Source organism: Oncorhynchus gorbuscha, linkage group LG25 (genome assembly GCF_021184085.1).
Source record: "Oncorhynchus gorbuscha isolate QuinsamMale2020 ecotype Even-year linkage group LG25, OgorEven_v1.0, whole genome shotgun sequence".
NCBI lineage: Eukaryota > Metazoa > Chordata > Actinopteri > Salmoniformes > Salmonidae > Oncorhynchus > Oncorhynchus gorbuscha.
The window spans coordinates 26778647-26801465 of NC_060197.1; the positions used below are offsets into that span (position 1 = coordinate 26778647).

Genomic DNA, 22819 nt, shown 5'->3' on the forward strand with positions numbered 1-22819 from the left:
CAAGAGGAGAGAGAGAGGAGGCAAGAGCAAAGAGAGAGAGGGCAAAGGAGAGAGAGAGGCAAAGGCAAAGAGAGAGAGAGGCAAAGAGAGAGAGAGAGGCAAAGAGAGAGAGAGAGGCAAAGAGAGAGAGAGAGGCAAAGAGAGAGAGAGAGGCAAAGAGAGAGCGAGAAGAGGGAGGCAGAGAGCGAGAAGAGGGAGGCAGAGAGCGAGTAGAAGGTGACCCAACTTTGTGACTCAATTGCAGTAATTCCTTTTGGTGAAAGAATTACAAGTTTTAATCACTTAATAATTCATAAACAAAAATCTTTGTCAGTAAATACACTAACTAATTGGTAGGTCTACCTTTACCTGATACTTCTGTGAATTTTCTTTTTCCTCCCTCATGAGGGAGAGAATATCAGGCCTCAGGCTAAGACCCAGAGGCAGACACAGGAGGCAGATAGTACGAGTCAGAGTTTATTATAGTTCAAGGGGCAGGCAAAATGTAAGTCAAGGCAGGCCAAGAGTCGCAATCCAAATCAGTCAGGCAGGTACAGGACGGCGGGCAGGATCAGGACAGGCAGAATGGTCAGAACTGGTTAGACTTTAGAAAAACTAGAGCACAGGGAACACGCTGGTAGGACAAGACAAACTGCCAACAGACAAATAGAAAACGCAGGTATAAATACACATGAGATAATGCGGACAAATGGTAGACACCTGGTGGGGGGTGGAGACAAGCACAAGACCGGTGAATTGGATCAGAGTGTGACTGAGAAATTAGGAAATTACAAGGCACATGGCAATGTTTCTTAAACTTACATAAGGCAAATAATTCCTCAAACTAAATAAGTGGAAGACTCATTTAAATATAAGTGTTGATATACCTTTTAATACATTTTTTCTGGTAGAGGTTCTCTAAGACTCCGTTTCCATCTGTTTGACCAGAAATCAAAGCCATTACTTATGCCTCATTTTTAAGATGAGAAAATGGTTGAAAAATATATATATGCGTTATTTTCCCTAAAATGTATACTCTAGGCTTACTCTGCCGAGACTCTTTTTATTATTTAGGTGCCGGGCATTTATTCATATTATTTTTAGGGACAATATTAATGTCCATATTCTGTGTTCCATTTGTGACAGTGCTGACCTCTTATTCAAGAATCTTATTTTTTCCCCCCTCTTACTTCTACAATGTCACAACACAAGTTCCTGGCACTGGTCTGGTATATTTCTCAAGACTTGGCTGACATCTTTTTTTTGCTTGGTCAGCTCTCAAAGTAACTGACTCCTAAAATTTGCAGCATTAATGTGCAGCATTAATGGAAGCTTAGAGAGCTTGAAAACAGTGGTTTTCACAACTTTCAGTTGAACGTTATTGCATTACTACACCCTAGTAAATTGATTATGACAGTAGGTAGGATTGGGGATCGATGTAGTTGAGGTGTATAAGTGGCGGAGGTAATGTAGAAAGCAACTGTAATTGAAAAAAAGAGTTGTTTTGGAGGTGTGTCAACCTGTAGTGTTGGCAGTGGTGAGGCTGCCTTACAGGAGGTGTGATCATATCACTGAGGGGCGGGCAAAACGCTGAGTCATATCCCAGCAACAGTTTCCCCTGGCAACATCTAGGTCCTTGACTACTGAAAGAAGAGGCCTACTCTCTCGCCTGCTTTATAAGTTGTGGGTCCAGGACGATACCAGTATTGTGATACTCGTAAGTACCGTGACAAGGAAACAAAACACGAAGCCGATTTAACTTCTTTAGGAAAACATCCTTAATGTTGGAAACAAACATCAATATGTTGTCATCCAGAGTCACATTTGTTTATTTCCCAAGTGAAAGCACACAATATTTTTGACATACAGCATGTTTTAAAGGACCGCAGAGTTTGACCTGCTTCGTGTTTTCATTTTTGTCATGGGAAAAACATTGCGATACTGATATCGTCCCGGCTCTAATAAGTTGTGTAACTGTCACTGCCAGGCCCGGCTCGTTTTGGCACCTCAGATAACGCTTTCCCATCATTCAAACACATCTATTCTCATCCATATTCTCAAATGTCAGGGTCAAAAAGGATAGGGATCATGTATCCTTCATAGGAGCTGTTTTCTAAAGGAATATTCCTCTCAAATTCAGCCTGTTTGTATCGTTCCTCATCGAAACCGTAGCCTTGCTTTGCAGTAAGCAACTTCATGTATCGGATATCTGTTGCATGTGAGTCTATGACAAAGCTTATCTTATTTAAGATGGATCATTTCACACCCTTTCGGTCGGTTCTGAGACCAAATGGACCCACTTTCTCCCCGTCAGTGCTGAAGCCTGATGGTCGTATAGTTTTACCAAAACGTTCACGGCTTCATCTCAACCTTGTGGAGAAGAAGTGAGAGAACAGAGGAACAGAGTAGACACTTCCCCAGACTGGGTGGGAACAGACAGTTCAGACTCCTGCAGTGTTATTCTGTAAATGTCCAAGATCTTTCCTTCAAATAGCCTATCATTTCTTTGTACCACAATTCAGGGAATAAAACATTCTAATTGCGATTTTTGTTAAATTTTCACTCGGAATGACCTAGGTCATCTTAGGTTTTTGTCTTCTTGAGAGTTGAAACTCCTGCTGAGCGTGTTCACAGCTTGGTGGGCACTGGGCCTAGCAAGCTCATGACCACAGTAACTGGTGCCAAGATGGAGGTTGAAAAAGGCTCACACTTGTTAACCAAGAACCAAGAGCGCTCTTGGACTTGTTGGCATTCCTCCTAAAAACAAACAGAATAGAATTTCCTGCTTTAATTGAATACAGCTCAAAGGGATTTCTTGATTCAAGGTGAGAGGGGAAGTTGTTAGGCTAGTGGTCCAGTCTGTTGGTCTATGTCATGAAGAGTTAGTTACTGTATGTAAAGCTATGAGACCAGGCTCGTGAAATGTAGGCTCTCTAGTCTCTGGTGTGTTGTCACCTCCATAGACACCTAGGGATGTGCTGTTAAGGATTGGGGGGGTGGATATGAGAAAATTATGAGTGTCTGTCTCACATTGTAGTCATTACAGAGTTTATATATTTCTATTTAACCTTTATTTAACTAGGGAAGTTAGTTAAGAACAAATTCTTATTTACAATGACTGCCTATCCCGGCAAAACCCTAAACCGGACGGCATTGGGTCAATTGTGCGCCGCCCTATGGGACTCCAAATCACGGCCGGTTGTGATACAGCCTGGAATCGAACCGGGGTCTGTAGTGACACCTCTAGCACTGAGAGGCAGTGCCTTAGACCGCTGTGCCATTCGGGAGCCCTGCAAGATTCCTATACTTGAATGGAACATAAGCTGTAGTGACATCAGTGACACTATCATCTCCTTTTGCTTTTGAACGTTGATGAGTGTAAATGAAACGGGAGGAAGCCTAGAAGGATTTTGACTCTATTTCTTCCTGTCATTATGAGCTCGTGACTTGTGGGACTTCCATTTCTCTGTCGAGAGAGGATATACTACACTATCCGTGGACTCTGGGAGAATTCATAATCTCCCCATAAGAGTCAGTGATACCACTGCCTGACAGTCAAATAAGTTTTCAGAGCAGTAAATTAAATCGAGGATATGGCCTACAGTCACTTTACTCTAAAGTAAAGGAGTATATCAAACAATATCCCTGTATAATGGGTTTAGGCTCTCTGGCTGTAAATTGGTGACTCATATATAGATGAAATCATTTGCTGCCTGCCATTTGATTTAGTACTGTTCACTTTAGGATTCATTTAGTTCTCATCGCTCTGGGTCTGGATAGTATGATGATACACGGTTATATTAAGTTACTCTACGTGATTCAGACATATCATTAGCTCAACCTGCTTCCATTTCATCTCATAGGCCTACCCTTTTTTATCACGTAAAAAAAGATCACCTCTTGCTAGGTAAAGCCAGAAACCATTCGTAGAAGAATCATTAACCCACTTATTCACAGTCACATTGGCTAGCTAGTAGCTAGCAGGGAGTTTTCTGCCATTGAAATCCTCGGATGGGCCACCTAAGCGTTTGCCTACAGTTGGAAGTTTACATATACACTTAGGTTGGAGTCATTAAAACTCATTTTTCAACCACTCCACAAATATTCCCAACAATTGTTTACAGACAGATTATTTCACTTATAACTCACTGTATCACAATTCCAGTGGATCAGACGTTTACATACACTAAGTTGACTGTGCCTTTAAACAGCTTGGAAAATTCCAGAAAATTATGTCATTGCTTTAGAAGCTTCTGATAGGCTAATTTACATAATTTGAGTCAATTGGAGGTGTACCTGTGGATGTATTTCAAGGCCTACCTTCAAACTCAGTGCCTCTTTGCTTGACATCATGGGAAAATCAAAAATAAATCAGCCAAGACCTCAGAAAACAATCTATAGACCTCCACAAGTCTGGTTCATCCTTGGGAGCAATTTCCAAATGCCTGAATGTACTAAGTTCATCTGTAGAAACAATAGTACGCAAGTATAAACACCATGGGACCACGCAGCCATTATACCGCTCAGGAAGGAGATGTATTCTGTCTCCTAGAGAAGAACGTACTTTGGTGCAAAAAGTGCAAATCAATCCCAGAACAACAGCAAAGGACCTTGTGAAGATGCTGGAGGAAACAGGTACAAAAGTATCTATATCCACAGTAAAACGAGTTCTATATCGACATAACCTGAAAGGCCACTCAGCAAGGAAGAAGCCACTGCTCCAAAACCGCCATAAAAAAAGTCAGACTACAGTTTGCAATTGCACATGGGGACAAAGATCGTACTTTTTGGAGAAATGTCCTCTGGTCTGATGAAACAAAAATATAACTTTTTGGCCATAATGACCATCGTTATGTTTGGAGGAAAAAGGGGGAGGCTTGCAAGCCGAAGAACACCATCCCAACCGTGAAGCACGGGGGTGGCAGCATCATGTTGTGGGGGTGCTTTGCTGCAGGAGGGACTGGTGCACTTCACAAAATAGATGGCTTCATAAGGGAGGAAAATTATGTGGATATATTGAAGCAACATCTCAAGACATCAGTCAGGAAGTTAAAGCTTGGTCGCAAATGGGTCTTCCAAATGGACAATGACCCCAAGCATACTTCCAAAGGTGTGGCAAAATGGCTTAAGGACAACAATGTCAAGGCAATCCTATAGAAAGTTTGTGGGCAGAACTGAAAAGGCGTGTGCGAGCAAGGAGGCCTACAAACTTGACTCGGTTACACCAGCTCTGTCAGGAGGAATGGGCCAAAATTCACCCAATTTACTGTGGGAAGCTTGTGGAAGGCTACCTGAAACGTTTGACCCACAAGTTAAATAATTTAATGGCAATGCTACCAAATACTAATTCAGCGTATGTAAACTTCTGACCCACTGGGAATGTGATGAAAGAAATACAAGCTGAAATAAATCTTTCTCTCTACTATTAATCTGACATTTCACATTCTTAAAATAAAGTGGTGATCTTAACTGACCTAAAACAGGGCATTTTTACTAGGATTAAATGTCAGGAATTGTGAAAAACTGAGTGTAAATATATTGGCTAAGGTGTATGTAAACTTCAAAATACATTTTCTGGCTGTAGAAATGCTTTTAGTGTTAACTTTAAACTATTAAAACCAAATAAACTATGTAGAAAAGATAATGGACCTATATATTTTCAAATAATATAATCTTTGAGAATTCTCAATCACCAAAATTAAAGCTGTCAAGGAGAATTGAAAATTCCAAAAGTAATGAATGTAGCAGTATATATTTTGTTACTATGTTTGAGCAAAATAACACAGCATTAGCAATGGCAAAATGCATAGAATTGCAAGAGATTGGCATTAAAACAGCTAATTGTTTACTCCGCTGCATGGCAAAATGTGTAGAATTACAGGAATTTTACTTTAAAATGGCAAGAAAATATTTCTGGTCCATGCTTCCACTAGGGGGGAAATAGTGAGGTTAGTGTGCTCTACTATTTTGTTCTAAATCAGCATCACTCTGTTCATCCTAATCCCCAAACTAAAAATAGACATAAACACTACTGGCTGGTTCTTCCCACACATAAATGGTTTGTATTTATGTAATTCCTCAAAACGGATGCAGTAAAAATGTCCCATATTCCTGATGGACTGGAAAGGTAAACAAAATGATTTCCAATAGGAATCAACATCTCCTCCTGAGTGGGCACCAAACAGTCCAATTCCAAATTCAGACAGAGGTGTTGTGCAGGGTACAGGCTTATGATTCCAATCTAGCACACACTCTCAGACAACCAGACAGAGGTAATGATATACATTTTTCACAGTATGGGCCTGAGGATGTTCACCACCAGGGTCCTCCATCATCACAGTCCTCCATGCTGACAGAAACAACACAGCTGATGAGTTTACTGCTACTTCTCTGTCACCTCAGTCTTCCTCTTTAGTGAAGTCTCTGGGTCTGACATTTCACACTCATCATGTGTCCTAATGACCCTCCTTCCTTCCCTATCCCTTCTTCCGCCCTTCTTTCCATCCTCTATCACCAACCAGAAACGACACTGCCGCAAGGCTGGTAACGAGGTTCGGGAATCAGAACGAATCTGAAACGGAAACCTTACCCACATTTAATTCCGCCTTCTGGTTACAGCCAGGCTGAGCTGTGGACTTTCCTCTCTGCCTGAGTGTATGTGCCTGTGTGTGTTTTCCAGCAGCTCAAGTTCAACAGGGGCTACCACAGAAACAGCTACAACAGCATCTCCAGTGCCCGCCCTGTGATCTGAGACTGTGTTTGTGTTCCCACGCAGGGCACTGCCTGTGTAGCACGTAGCTAAATGGAGTCGGAGCAGCTCTTCAACAGGAAGGGCTACTACAGGAACAGCTACAACAGCATTGCCAGTGCCAGCAGCGACGAGGAGCTACTGGATGGCGCCGGAGTCGTCATGGACTTCCACACCTCTGAGGACGACAACCTTCTGGACGGAGATGCCACTTCCCCAGGTAGGCCCACTGCTAATTGCTGCCGACTACGCCACCAGACACCCACTATCACCCCCATAGTGCCGGGCTGTTGACCCCAGGGGAGAGAGGCTCTGGCTGGGCAATTTTGGTCAGATGAAGAGGGTCTGGTCCAGGCCGGAAGCTGTGGGTCTATCCATGGATGGATATTGTGAGCTGTGTTATTGTGAGCTTCCTATCCTGGCCGCCTTGCCAAATTTGCTGCATTGCTGATCAACCCACTCAATGCTGCCTCACCCACTTGGCCCCCTTGCTACCCTGTGATTTGCAGTTTTACCCTTGCTTTTGTGAGCCCTACTGTTGATGCTCTCTGCTGCTTTCTGCCCACGACACGTATCATCAACCCTCCATCTATCCATGACACCCCATCCCAAACCACACCCTCCATCAGATGTCACCTGCCTGCCACCTCTTGACTTTAGTTCCGCTACCATTCATACCTGTCACCTCCACCCATACCCGTGATTGGTTGGGTTCCCCTCCCGGCTGGCTGCTGCCATCTTGTTTTTGTGTTTGTTTTGTGCTTGCAGCCTCATTCATACTAGCCCGGTCCCAGATCAACCAGCATGTTTTTGTATGACAACAGCCATAGGAGCTGGCAAATACAGCACAAAGAAACAGATCTGGGACCAGACTATGTCCATTCCTGTAAACCTTGTTTTATTTTCCCTGCCATCACCATCCATGTACCTTATTCACTTCTCCATTCATGGTGCTTCAGTTCCTGTTTAGTTTGTGGTCGTGACTTGTGGCTTTACTTCTTGCAGGTTTTGTGGTTGTGCTACTTTTGGCCTTTGCTGCTTTTCTAGGTGTGGCTTGTACCATACGGCTTTGTGATTGGACACTTGAACTGCACACGTTGTGCTTTGTGGGTGTGGATTTTTTTAGTTGTATATTGTAATATACAGCTTTGTAGGTGTGTTGCAGATGATATTCCACTCATCACTATGATGTAGATATAAATGCATCCTTTCACATTGTTCCTGTGCCAACCGATGCTCCCTGTCTTTCAGTCCTGTACCAATCACCTGTTCCTTTCACACCCTCTCCTGCTTCCCTGGCCCAGTGTACTCTGCTCTGTAATAGCAGGTGTCCCGTGTCAACTACTGCCACATCCTGCTTGTTTCCTGTTGCTGCCTGCTGGCCTGACGCTTGTGCTGCTGATTCATGTCTTGTAACCATAGTTACGCTGGCTTCTGCAGGCTCCTCTAGCTTGGCCTTCTTGTTGCTGTTCAAAAGAGAACCAGCTCCCTCATAGCTGATATGTTGTTTAATATGGCTAGTTATTGTTGGCTGCAGCGACTGTGAATAGTAATTAGGGAAGCTTGTCGTATCTGAAGGTCTTCTTGAAATGCTACTTAATCGAAACCTACTTAATACATGTATTTGTGTGTGTGGCAGAAACTCGCTCATGCTGAGGAAGAACTTCGTGCTTAACTCTTTGACACTTTTAACTGAGTTTGAACTTATGTATGCGTGTTTGTACGTGCGTTGGTTTGAGAGAAGATTTACAAACGGATTGCCAGTACTAATGTACATTTGTCAAACCATGGATGTAAGCAGAGCCCAAGGAAAGCCAAATAAAGAGAGCCTTTTGTCTGATTGAGTCTGATGGGACATAATAATATTCTAAAGTAGAGTTGTTCTTTTTCATTACCAGAGTTTACTTTAAGTTGTGCTTAAGGGTGCCAAGGGAGTTCTTGACATTTTTACTCTCTGCTGCACAATCCTCTCCTTATCCTCGTCTCTGGAGTGTTGTATACAAGCACAGAGCTCCTCGTGTGTGTGCGCCCCTGTGAATGCAGTACGAGTTTCTGAGTACTTGGCAAATTGTCTTCTGTTAGGCTCATCTACTTTAAGGATTTTTTTCATTGGCAAGATTAGCAAATTTAGGCATGAAATGCCAGCAACAAACGCTGACACTACACAGTGTAACTGATCAAATTATGAAAGACAAGCGTTGTAATTTTGGTTTCCATAAAGTGAGTGTGGAAGAGGTGAACAAATTATTGTTGTCTATTAACAATGACAAGCCACTGTGGTCTGACAACTTGGATAGAAAATTACTGACGAAAATAGCTGACGATATTGCCACTCCTATTTGCCATATCTTTAGTCTAAGCCTACTAGAAAGTGTGTGCCCCCAGGCTTGGAGGGAAGCAAAAGTAATTCCGCTACCCAAGAATAGTAAAGCCCCCTTTTACTGGCTCAAATAGCCGACCAATCAGCTTGTTACCAACCCTTAGTAAACATCTGGAAAAAATGGTGTTTGACCAGATACAATGCTATTTTACTGTAAACAAATTAACAGATTTTCAGCACGCTTATGGAAGGACATTTAACATATTTCGACCCTGCAGGCACTACACAAAATGCTGAAATAAAATATAAAACATGCATTACCTTTGATGAGATTCTTTTGTTGGCATTCCAATATGTCCCATAAACATCACAATTGGTCCTTTTGTTCGATTAATTCCGTCCATATATATCCAAAATGTCCATTTATAAAGCGCGTTTGATCCAGAAAAAAACAGCTTACAAAAAACGCAATGTCACTACAAAATATTTCAAAAGTTGCCTATGAACTTTGCCAAAATATTTCAAACTACTTTTGTAATACAACTTTAGGTATTTTTAAACATTAATAATCAATCAAATTGTAGATGGGGCAATCTGTGTTCAATACAGGAATGAAAACAAACCAGCGCTGCTTTTCACATCTTGCGCAACTCACAAAAGTGTTACCCAGTTCTAAGTTGGCCTACTTCTTCATTAACAAAGGAATAACCTCAATCACATTCCAAAGACTGGTGACATCCAGTGGAAGCGGTAGGAACTGAAAACAGGTTCCTATGAAATATCCCTTGGCAAAGACAACTCAGGGAACAGATGGGGGAAAAAATTAAATCTGAACAGTTAGTCCTCGGGGTTTTGCCTGCTACATAAGTTCTGTTATACTCACAGACATGATCAAACAGTTTTAGAAACTTCAGTGTTTTCTATCCAAATCTATGAATAATATCTTATATTATTATTATCATATCTTATATTCTTGGCATGAGTAGCAGGAAGTTGAAATTGGGTACGCTATTTATCTAAAAGTGAAAATTCTGCCCCCTAGCTCCCATGATGACAAGCACAGAGGCACTGAGTTTGAAGGTAGGCCTTGAAATACATCCACAGGTAAACCTCGAATTGACGAATCAGAAGCTTCTAAAGCCATGACATACTTTTCTGGAATTTTCCAAGCCGTTTAAAGGCGCAGTCAATTTAGTGTATGTAAACTTCTGATCCACTGGAATTGTGATACAGTGAGTTATAAGTTAAATAATCTATCTGTAAATAATTGTTGGAAAAATTGCTTGTGTCATGCACAAAGTATATGTCCTAACTGACTTGCTGAAACTATTGTTTGTTAACAAGGATTTTGTGGAGTGGTTGAAAAACGAGTTTTAATGACTCCAACAATAGTGTACGTAAACTTCCGACTTCAACTGTGGCTGTTGAATGCGGAAACGGCTGGTAAACCAAGAGAGTGAATCTAAATATTGTGTCATGTAGGCCTAGTGTAAAAGGCTCATAATGTTCTCATGCTGCATTGATTCAGCCTTAGGGCAGTTTTAGAGTACATTAGTTATTGGCAGGATTCCTCACATCAAGCAATATGTATCTAGGAATGTTAAGGTTGAATTTCTCCACCATGCTCTGTGCTCTTACCTATCATAACTTTACTTTGGAATATGCTGTGTCGTGTAAGTGCTGTGTGTCCTACACTTAAGGAGACCAGACAGAGGCAGAGCAGACCCGACATATTAATAATTAATGACCCAGTGAAGGCTGGCTGTATAATAGCGCTCCAGTGAGGGTGACCAGGCTTTGTTCAGTAGGACACACAGAGAAGCGGGTCATTGTGTGGCGTGCGCGTTTTGGCCGGTATTGGGTTACACACAAGGTCACTCTCAGTAATCTCTGTTCAATCAGTGGCCTCTAAGGTTGGGCAGTAACCAAATTTTCATATCGTCATACTGTCCTTCTCTCATCCCAGGATATACGGTATTACTGGTATTACTGTTTTTTTTGCGCTAAAAATACAAAAAAAAGCACAGGTGTCAATTACCAAAATGCTAACAAAATTAGCACAAGTACTAGCGGATTTTTATAGAAGCTGCTAGCTAAATATGCTAATGAGCACAAACGAAAATAAACTAATTGCAAAGACATGAAAACCTGTCACAATTTATACATAGAGTGCCCTCAGGTTTCACACACCTTGACCTTTTCCACTTTTTGTTGTTACAGCCTTAATTTAAAATGTATTAAGTTTAGATTATTTGTCACAGGCCTACACACAATACCCCATAATGTCAAAGTGTAATTGTGTTTTTAGAAATGTTTACTAATGAATTAAAAATGAAAATCTGAAATGTCTTGAGTCAAGTATTCAATCCCTTTGCCTAAATAAGTTCAGGAGTAAAAATGTGCTTAACAAGTCACATAATTATCAGGTATCAAGGTAAGACCCAGATGCAGACCGTGTCGAAGTAACAATGTTTATTACAGCAATGGGACAGGTCGGCAGGCAGGCTCAGGCAAAGGTTGGTAATCCAGAGGAGGGGGGGGGGGGGCAAAGGTACAGGATGGCAGGCAGGCAGTGTGGTCAGGCGGATGGGTACAGGGTCAGGATAGGGAAGGGTCAAAAACCAGGAGGACGAGATAAGAGAGACTGGTGAAAAGCAGGAGCTGACATAAAAACGCTGGTTGGCATGACAAGACGAACTGGCAACAGACAAACAGAGAACACAGGTATAAAACACTTGGGATAATGGGGAAAATGGGCGACACCTGGAGGGGGGTGGAGACAATCACAAAGACAGGTGAAACAGATCAGGGTGTGACAATAATAAGTTGCATGGACTCACTGTGTGCAATAATAGTGTTTTAACATGATTTTTGAACAACTACCTCATCTCTGTACCCCACACATACAACTGTCTGTAAGGTCCCTCAGTCGAGCAGTACATTTCAAACACAGATTCAACTACAAAGACCAAGGAGGTTTTCAAATGCCTCGCAAAGAAGGGCACCTATTGGTAGATGGGTAAAAAAACAGACATTAAATATCATTTTGAGCATGGTGAAGTTATTAATTACACTTGGGATGGTATATCAATACACCCAGTCACTACAAAGATACAGACGTCCTTCCTAAATCAGTTGCCGGAAAGGAAGTAAACCGCTTAGGGATTTCACCATAAGGCCAATAGTGACTTTAAAACAGTTGCAGAGTTTAATGGCTGTGATAGGAGAAAATGAGGATGGATCAACAACATTATAGTTACTCCACAACACTAACCTAATTGACATATAGAAAAGAAGGAAGCCTGTACAGAATAAAATATTCTAAAACATGCATCCGGTTTACAATTAGGCACTAAAGCAAAACTGCAAAAATGTTGCAAAGAAATGAACTTTGTCCTGAATACAAACAATTGTTTGGGGCAAATCCAACACGTCACTGCATCATGTTATGGGCATGCTTATCATCAAGAACTGTGGAGTTTGTTTATGATAAAAATAAATTGAAAGGAGCAAATCACCTGGTTCAGTCTCCTTTCCAACGAACACTGGGAGACAAATTCACCTTTCAGCAGGACAATAACCTCAAACACAAGGCCAAATATACTCAGGAGTTGCTTATCAAGACTACATTGAATGCTCCTGAGTGGCCTAGTTACAGTTTTTATTTAAATAGGCTTGAAAATCTATGGCAAGTCTTGAAAATGGCTGTCAAAAAATTATGAATCACCAACTTCACAGCTTGAAGAATTAAAAACATTATAATGTGCAAATATATGACAATCCAGGCGTGCAAAGCTATTATAGCAGGGGTGTCAAACTCATTCCATGGAGAGCCTAGTGTCTTCAGGTTTTTGGTTTTTCCTTTCAATTAAGCCTTAGACAACAAGGTGTGTGGAGTTCTTTACCACACTGAACAAAATATAAACGCAACATGCAACAATTTCAAAGTTTTTAGTGATTTACAGTTCATTTAAGGAAATCAGTCAATTGAAATAAATAAATTAGGCCATAATCTATGGATTTCACATGACTGGGAATAAAGATATGCATCTGTTGGTCACAAATACCTTTAAAACAAAGGGTAGGGGCGTGGATCAGAAAACCAGTCAGCATATGGTTTGACCATCATTTGCCTCATGTAGCGCGACACAGTTCCTTCGCATAGAGTTGTTCAGGCTGTTGATTGTGGCCTGTGGAATGTTGTCCCACTCCTCTTCAATGGCTGTTTTGAAGTTGCTGGATATTTGCGGAAACTGGAACGCACTGTCGTACATGTCAATCCAGAGCATCCCAAACAAACTCAATTGGTGACATGTCTGGTGAGTATGCAGGCCATGGAAGAACTAGGACATTTTGATCTTCCAGGAATTGTGTAAAGATTCTTGCGACATGGGGACTTGCATTATCATGCTGAAACATGAGGTGATGGTGGTGGATGAATGGCACGACAATGGGCCTCAAGATCTCGTCACGGTATCTCTGTGCATTGAAATTACCATGGATAAAATACAATTGTGTTCAATTGTGGCTTATGCCTGCCCATACCCTAACCCCACCACCACCTTGGGGCACTCTGTTCACAATGTTGATATCAGCAAACCGTTTGCCCACACAATGCCATACATGCTGTCTGCCATATGGCAGGTACAGTTGAAACCCTGATTAATCCGTGAAGAGCATGTAAACAAATTTGTGCACAGCATTTTCGAGAAATAAGCTTTTTGCGAGTATGGAAAATTTCTGGGATCTTTTATTTCAGCTAATGATACATGGGACCAACACTTTACATGTTGCGTTTATATTTTATGTTCAGTTATAATTAGTGACCTTAATTCATCAATCAAGTACAAGGTCGGAGTGAAAACCCACAGGCACTCAGTCTTCCATGGAATGAGTTTGAGACCTGTGTATTAGAGACTTAACCAGAAAGACTTCTATGATGGGTTCAGATTTGGACCAGACCGGATCGAAAATCTATGTCCGTGGGCATTGAAATCAAAGCAAACAGGTTCGGACCAGACCAAAATCCAATATCTGTGGAATTCAAGACCGGTCTGGACTGAACAAAAGAAAAACGTCCAAAAGGCGTCAGCCTCGGTCCTGCTTCCTGATGTATATCCTATAGTGTTGCCTGAAATTGTATTTTATGAATGCCCAACTGTGGTAAGCCTACCATTTGTAAAACACCAAATAATAACGTCCGGCTAGGACTAAAAAAAGACGTCGGCTCATGCTTACTAGGGTGTAGCCTACCATGTCAACCAGCAATGGAATTTTATGAATGCCCATCCGTGTGGTAGGCCCATCATTTTTGAAAACAGGCGGTTGCATTGGCTTTGTGACGATTCAGTGTTGCTATTTAAGCCCTGAATTTCAGCTACCCAACTTTTTAGGAGTTATTATGAGCCTATTTGCATTGTGTTTACACAGCAGGAAATGCAGAAGTATTTGTTTATTTGTTGCTATGATCAGATTGAAATCACTGATCATGAAAATGGAGTGAAACTCTTTGACAACAGTTGTGATAGTCCATTCCATATTGTCCATTTTACTTTGACGTGACCTGTTTTTATATCCCGTATCTGCAACATGATTTATGTTAGATATTTTTTACGGACGGAATGTTGATGGATCGCTGCAGCGGTGCGTCTCCTACAGCACCCTGGAGAGGGGCGCTGGGAATGGACAAGAAAAATATTTTGCGCCCCCTGCCTTTGACAAAGTGGTCACAGGGCGGCATCAGTGCTCACCTAAAAAGCCCACATGCCACCTTTTGATAGAAATTGTCACTGTTTTGGGGCATCATTATGTGAGGTTTTATAAGTTGTTGGAGGTATGTCTTGGTCAGTTTAGCGTAGAAAATGCCGCCCTTGTCAATTTCCCGTCATAAGCGGCCGCCTAACGGCCTGTGTACACTAGCAGGCTGTACATTTCATCGTGCATCTTCGGGCGCCCAGAGTGGCTCCCTTGTGGTGCTGGCAGAATATAGCAGCAGTTCGGTTGTGTATCAAGAATTCAGCATTTTGTTTAAGGTCTGGTTATTAAATGGGTAAATGGTTTAATCCATTCTACATTTCATTTATTTATTCACAGATAAATAGTAATATGCTCTAAACCGCTCTGGTGACAAACTTTGCTGCCCTGTTTCCAATCGTCAACATGGCTGGGAGAACCTATTGAAGTAAGTAAATACATTTTGAAAATGTAAAAGTAATGATGTATTCTTAGCTAACTAGCTACAGTGGAGGCTAACTCAGATGAGCTGCTAACGTAGCTAGCTAGCTATCTAGACAATTTTACATACTGTACAGCTAGTTAGCTAAGTTAATTAAATATCACCAGCTACCTAACTTCATATTAGTTAGCTATTGTGATCTATTTATCATTGTAAAAAAAAAATGCATTTGTAGGAAGCTAGCTAAGGATAGCAGCTCCAACTGAATAGGGCAGGTACTTTGGTGTAGTTCCAGTCTCTAGAAAGGAGTGAGGACAGAGATGATAGTAGCACCATAATATTCAGTGCTGTCTAATTGGAGTATAAGGAAGTCTGGTTTTTGTTATGTTTTCTGTCCTCAGCTACAGAGAGCTGTGAACGCCTGTTGTAATGCAGATGAAGAGCGGTGGTTCTCAGTCTAGGTCCTGGGGACTCAAAAGGGGTGCACATTTTTGTTTTTGCTTTAGCACTACACAGCTGATTCAAATGATCAACTCTTCATCAAGCTTCAAACAGTATTTATGTATTAATTTTTGATGCCATCCTTGATATGAACCTTCTGCTGTCAGATTCTACACATGCATCTATCTATATTCTATGTTATCATGATTTGTTATAAGAGATATTATACTTTCAGTAATCCACAATGACCTGATGATGTAAAAGTCTAATAATGACATTATCTTCCATATTCCTACAGATACCTTGCAACTGGAGATTCCTCCTAAACAATTCCCTACAGTTACCGTGTAGGGCACCGCACGATTGGGTGGCCAGGGCCACCTGGGAATGCCTCGTGGGGAAATTCAGGCATGTGTGAAGGCTACCTGTGTCCTGCATAACTTCATGAGGATGGACACGAGGACCAGGAGGGGACCTGCAGCTTGCCGCCGTGTGCCAGAGGAGAGGTCTGCTGCTCTGCAGGATGTTGCAAGGATGGGGGCCAACAATGCAGCACTGGAGGCAATCTGTGTGGGAAGGCCTTTACCTCCTACTTCCCTGGCAACACCATATACCACACTATGCATAACCAAAGGCTCTTTTAAGAGCCACCCACCTTGCAATAAGAGTATTCTTCCATTTACTTAGGTATGTCAACTGCAGTTATTCAATTTCCAGTTTCTCTCCCTTTGATTCATACTTCTTAAGTGAGGGTGCCGTTTAGGTAAAATTATATAAAAAAAAAAAATGTTTACCTTATTTAACTGTGCTGTTCAGGTAAGGGTGATGTCTGTACATAAACAAAGAGTCACCCATATTGAAAAAGATGTGAACAATAAGACACCCTACAACCCACACCTACATTGTGTATCAATCTGATTGATGGATTGTATTGTGCAGTAAGCAGGCTCAGGTGTATGACTGTGGCTCCTTCCACCTTCAAAGAATAGGCAAGAGGACCAACCATGGAGAATAGTAAGTCATGCCACTATTTATATTTAAGTAAGTACGCTATATCGTTTGTTCTTGTGTGCCTGTGCATGTTTTTCAGTATAAAGTACTCTGCAGCCACACGCACAGATTCCTGTTGAACACGGTCTCTTTAACTACCTTGTTTTCTCAATAACAACCCCTTCTCCCTAAATCCTTTAGGTTAGATCAGCTGTGTCGGTGAACCCCTCCTGCTTCCGAACTGCCTGACACATAGAGGGCACAGCATGATCAGAGGTGAGAGGTCACTTGGTCGGGTCAACAGGCAGTGTTATTAAAGAGAAGCGTTGCATTGAAATACAGTTGGAGATGTAGTAGTTCCAGAGTAAATGATCCAAGGTCAGTTTTGCATTTCACCTGATTATTATGATGACTGACAGTGTTGGAATTGAAAAAAAATACAAGGCTTAATCATGCTATCTCTCTCCATCTGTCTCTCTTCTGCAGGTATGTTTTGGTGTGAGAGAGGATGCCAAACCCCAGCCCCGTCATCGCCACCTCACCGACTCTAAAATAACCCTCTGGCCAACTGGGGGCCCAAGAATGGTTAGGAGACACTGTTAGAGACACTGTTATGTAATTGTGATGACCTGAGAGAATGTGTATTTTCATTAATCTGTCTTCCCTGCTCCGGTCTTATCTCTTTCCCTTTCTGTCTATTACACTTTCTCTCATGCCTTTCTCCCCACCTCATCTTTCTTCCTCTGTTTTTAGAATGCCCACCAGATGTGCATTGAAGTACAGATTGAACTTATATTTATAATATTCCATATGTATAACTTGGATAATGAACTTCTTCAATAAAGCTTTTCACATTCTCTACTGGTTGAAATTAAATATCTCATTTGATGAAATACTACACCTATCCTGTGTCCTCGTATCAGTGCAGATGAAGGAAATTAGATATTGATATGAACCTCGAAGAGTATTTGCATGATGCATAGGAAGTGTAGTGTACTGTACTGTTTTTTAAATTCTGGTTCTGTATATATGAATTACAACCCCCCCCCAAAAAAAAGACTGGAATTGGATATGACTGAATAAAGAATGTCTCACAGACATTCATACCTGAATCGCACCTTTATTTGCAAAGTTGGTGTACACGATCAGTGAATATATATTCAATATACAGGATATGTGGGGAACTCATGCTTGGTAATAACTACACTATCGTTCAAAAGTTTGGGGTCACTTAGAAATGTCCTTGTTTTCCATGAAAACATACGTGAAATGAGTTGCAAAATGAATAGGAAATACAGTGTAGTCAAGATGTTGACAAGGTTATAAATGATTTTTTTTTAAAATTATATAATAATTGTGTCCTTCAAACTTTGCTTTCATCAAAGAATCCTCCATTTGCAGCAATTACAGCCTTGCAGATCTTTGGCATTCTAGTTGTCAATTTGTTGAGGTAATCTGAAGTGATTTCACCCCATGCTTCCCGAAGCAAGTTGGATTGGCTTGATGGACACTTCTTACGTACTTCTTACGTTACGGTGAAGCTGCTCCCACAACAGCTCAATAGGGTTGAGATCTGGTGACTGTGCTGACCACTCCATTATAGACAGAATGCCAGCTGACTGCTTCTTCCCTAAATATTTCTTGCATAGTTTTGACCTGTGCTTTGGATCATTGTCCTGTTGTAAGAGGAAATTGGAAACCTCAAACTTAGATTTGTCTGTCCATAACACCTTTTCCAATCTTCCTATGTCCAGTGTCTGTTCTTTTGCCCATCTTAATAAAAAAAATATATTGCCCAGTCTGAGACTGGCATTTTGAAGGTACTCTTTAAGGAAGCTGCCAGTTGAGGACTTGTGAGGCGTCTGTTTCTCAAACTAGACACTCTAATGTACTTATCCTCTTGCACAGTTGTACACCGGGGCCTCCCACTCTTTCTATTTTGGTTAGAGACAGTTTGCGGTGTTCTGTGAAGGGAGTAGTACACAGCGTTGTACGAGATCTTCAGTTTATTGGCAATTTCTTGCATGGAATAGCCTTCATTTCTCAGAACAATAATAGACTGACGAGTTTCAGAAGAAAGTTATTTGTTTCTGGCCATTTTGAGCCTGTAATCGAACCCACAAATGCTGACACTCCAGATACTCAACTAGTCTAAAGAAGGCCAGTTTTAGTGCTTCTTTAATCAGTACACCAATTTTCAGCTGCGCTAACATAATTGCAAAAGGGTTTTCTAATGATCAATTAGCGTTTTAAACTGATAAACTTGGACAAGCTAACACAACGTGCCATTTGAACACAGGAGTGATGGTTGCTGATAATGGGCCTATGTAGATATTCCATTATAAATCTGCTGTTTCCAGCTACAATAGTCATTTACAACATTAACAATGTCTACACTGTATTTCTGATCAATTTGTTATTTTAATGGACATTTTTTTGGGCTTTTCTTTCAAAAACAAGGACATTTCTAAGTGACCCCAAACTTTTGAACAGTAGTGTATGGACTGGCATCCTTGGCATAATTAGGTTATATTATATTCTACTCAACCCAAAGGCTTTATTGATGCCATTCAGACTGTCTTGAAGTCGATATAACCGGCTATGATAACTGAGGTTCATAGCTAGGTGAGCTTGTGTGGCCTACTACTTTGTTGCTGAGCCGTAGTTTCTCCTAGACATTTCCACTTCACAATAACAGCACTTACATTGACCAGGGCAGCTCTAGCAGGGGAGAAATTTCACTAAATAACTTGTTGGAAAGGTGGCATCCTACGACGGTGCCACATTGAAAGTCACTGAGCTCTTCAGTAAGGTCATTCTATTACCATGCTATGGAGATTGTATGGCTTTGTGCTCAATGTTATACACCTGTCAGCAACAGGTATGGCTGAAATAGCCGAATCCACTAATTTGAAGGGGTGTCCACGTACTTTGGTATATAAAGTGTATTTACAAACAAATACGTGACTAGCTCAACTGTTCTGGGGAACTACTGTAAGCTTCATAATATAAAATAATATGATAGGTGAAATGAAGAATGCAATCTTTTTTTCTCCTAACGTATTGCACGAGTTCATTGCATGCATTTATATAAAAAGTAGCTACAAATATATTTAAATGTTTTGAAAAACTTTAAAATAAATAATTTCAACGGTATTAGCGGTTTTGAAAAACCATCCCGTTGTCAGGGATCATGGTAAGGTGCTCAAGTGCAGACTGTGTGAAGTAACAATGTTTATTGTAACAACAGGGGCAAGCAAACGACAGATCAAGGCAGGCAGGGGTTGATAGTCCAGAGGTGGAGCAGGCAGGGTCAGGGGTGCTGGTGATGAGGGCCGGGTCCAAGATGTCTTTAGCGGGAACTCAGCACCTCTCCTCTGGGCCATGACCTTCCCAGTCAACCAGGTACTGTAAACCCCTGCCCTGTGGTCGAACCCTCAGGAGGTGTCTCACCGTGTGCGCTGGCTGGCCATGGATAGCACGGGTGGAGGGATGGGCCTAGAAACAGAAGACAAGGGGCAGTCAGACATGGTTTTGACTCTAGACACAGAATAAGTAGGACAAATACGAAGGTTACGGGGCAACAGAGGGCGAACGGCAAAGGAGCTAATGATCTTGGAACGGGGGTGAAGGTCTCTGCTTCCCGGTGTGTAGCCACGGCACAATAGCAGCGTGCCAGAGCCTCAGACTTGACCTTCTTGGATACCGGTCAGTACTGCGGAAGCGAAGTGGCACGGGCCTTACTGAACCCCTCCCAGTGGTCCTGGTACTCTGCGGAGCTGGCGTAGGTGTCCGGGGCAATTTCCAAGCCCCCAGGAAGACGCCCAGGGAGAAGACAGAGCTGACTTCAGGCAATGAGTGTTGCAGGACGGGCTCCAGCCCACGATGGCACCAGTAGCCCAGTCAATGGAGGGATTGTGTCGCTGGAGCCAAGAGAATACCAATACCACAGGAAGCTGCAGAGATTCAACCAGCAGGAATTGGATCGTCTCACTGTGGTTCCCCGACACTCGTAGGTTGACGGTGGTGGTCTGGTGGGTGACCCAGCCTGTAGAGTGCCCGTCCAGCGCTCTAACACCCATGGGAATGGAGAGGGATTGAGTGGGGATGCCCAGCTCGGACACCAGGTTAACGTCCATGAGACTCACTTCGGCCCCCGAGTCAATAAGTACCTGGAGAGACTTGGACTGGTCACCCCACAGCAGGGTGGCATGGAGAGGGGGGCGAGTAGGGGGAGAAGAACAATTATCTTTAAGACCCACCAGTGTACTCACTCCAACGAATGAGCTAGGTCTCTTGAAGATACTGTAGACACAAAATGACTGGCAGTACCGCAATACAGACAATTCTGAGTCTTAAGTCTGCGTACATGTTCTTCCCGAGCTGCATCGGCTCGGGAAGAGGTGAATTGGCAGTCTCCTGAGGCTCTTGGAGGGACTCGGGTAAGCTTGAATGGTCTCGGGGACGTAGACACCGGGGATTTACGGAGTTCATCATTTGCAAGGTGGGATCCCTGAGTGAGCGATTGGGACCGCAATCGGACCTCTTCTCCCTCCCACATTCCCATAGCCGACCATCGATCCTGATGGTTAAAGCGTTGAGAGAGTCAAGATGTCGGTAGTTCTCGGGCTGCCAGTTCATCCTTTACCTCTTACAATAATCCATGCAGCAATGTGTCAAACAGTGCTTCCGGGTTCCAGGTATCCTCCGCTGCTAGCGTGCGGAACTCCACCGCATAGTCTGCCACACTGAAGGTGTCCTGTTGAAGCTGGAGTAACTTCCGGGCAACCTCTCCCGGTCACCGAAGCCTCAAACTTGTCAGCTCCGCCACGAATACCTCCAGACTGAGGCAGACGGCGGATTGTTGCTCCCACACTGCCGTGGCCCAGGTGAGTGCCCTCCCAGATATCAGCTTAATACTGTATGCTATCTTCGAGCGGTCCGAGGGGAATGAAGAAGGCTGCAGCTCGAAAACGAGGGAGCTGGGAGTGAAAGGTCCGGCAGGTTCTGGAATATCCATTGTAGTGCTCCGGGGGAGGTAAAAGGGGTTCCCGGGAAACCAGGGTGATGGTGCTGCTACCAGCTGGGTTACAGAGGGGCCGGGAGATTACCGTCGTGGTAGGCTGCCTAGTAGGCAACCCCCGGAATTGCTCCCGCAATGCCTTCCATCAGACCGCGAAGCAAATCCTTGTGCCTACCAATGGTGGCTCCTTGGGAGGAGATGGCATTATGGAGCTGGTCCATGTATGCTGGGTCAGTCGTGGCCAGTTCGTGCTATAAGGTATCAAGGCAAGACCCAAGTGTAGACTGTGTGAAGTAACAATGTTTATTGTAACAACAGGGGCAGACAAACTACAGATCAAGGCAAGCAGGGGTCGATAATCCAGAGTAGGAGTAAAGGTACAGGATGGCAGTCAGGCTCTGGGTCAGGGAAGGCAGAGTGGTCAGGTGGGCGGATACAGGGTTAGGACAGGCAAGAAAAGAGAGGAGCTGACAGGACAAACACTGGTAAACTTGACAAACAAGACAAACCGGTACAGACTGAAAGAAAACATTTGCAATAGCCCATTCCGCTGTGATTCATATACATACGCCTACATGTTAATTAGGAACTGGGCGAAGACATGCCCAGTTGAGTGAAGGGACAAATTCCCATGAACCAGTTTGGCAGCTTGGTGTCCAATAAATACCTGTATCTGTCAGTATCCCTCCCGTAGGATTGTCTTTACACTACAGTACACAGTGTTTGCATGTTAGCCTGACTGCCTGTCTGCCTGTCCGTTAGTCTGCTTGGTGCTATTTATATGCACTGTGCTTTGGGGCTGGTGGTGGTGTACTATGTCAGGCAGCTGTGGGAATGTTCTGTAGTGGCACAGAATGGAACTGCCTGAACCAGGCTTAGAATAGAGGATTGGGACATATTGGAAATTGGAATTAAAAACTGTGGAATTAAAGCATCACTGGTTCTAGTTCTGGATTTCTAGAACCCTGGTGCTATGTTAATTGGGTACTCTGTTGAACAGTCTGCTGGATTTACTTCCAAGCTCCAGATGGGTGACATCATCACCTGTGCCATCGTCGCCTAGCAACAGGAGCAGTGCTGAAAGCCAGGTAGGGGCTTCGTTGGTTGGTTTGATGGTGCCAACACCAAAGGATACTTCGGGAT

At 42.7% G+C, this 22819-nt stretch overlaps 1 protein-coding gene and 1 long non-coding RNA gene across 6 annotated transcripts in view; both read left to right on the top strand.

The window, feature by feature from the left end:
- The window catches only part of LOC124014510 (H(+)/Cl(-) exchange transporter 3), a 68197-nt gene that overhangs the window by 9040 nt on the left and 36338 nt on the right, over window positions 1-22819 (top strand). For 3 of the 4 annotated variants that reach the window (XM_046329595.1, XM_046329597.1, XM_046329598.1), the window contains exon 2: window positions 6755-6947. The exons of the other annotated variant lie outside the window; for it this stretch is intronic. In XM_046329595.1, the coding sequence (XP_046185551.1) occupies window positions 6782-6947 (166 nt within the window). In that variant the 5' untranslated portion in view covers window positions 6755-6781. The remainder of the gene's footprint in view (window positions 1-6754; window positions 6948-22819) is intronic. 4 annotated transcript variants of the gene reach the window in all.
- Window positions 15239-17510, top strand: LOC124014511. 2 transcript variants are annotated; one of them, XR_006835033.1, is made up of 5 exons: window positions 15239-15703; window positions 15962-16350; window positions 16603-16677; window positions 16855-16929; window positions 17140-17510. It is a non-coding gene; the product is annotated as an uncharacterized LOC124014511 (long non-coding RNA). The 2 variants fall into 2 exon arrangements; XR_006835032.1 differs by having other exon boundaries at window positions 15241-16350.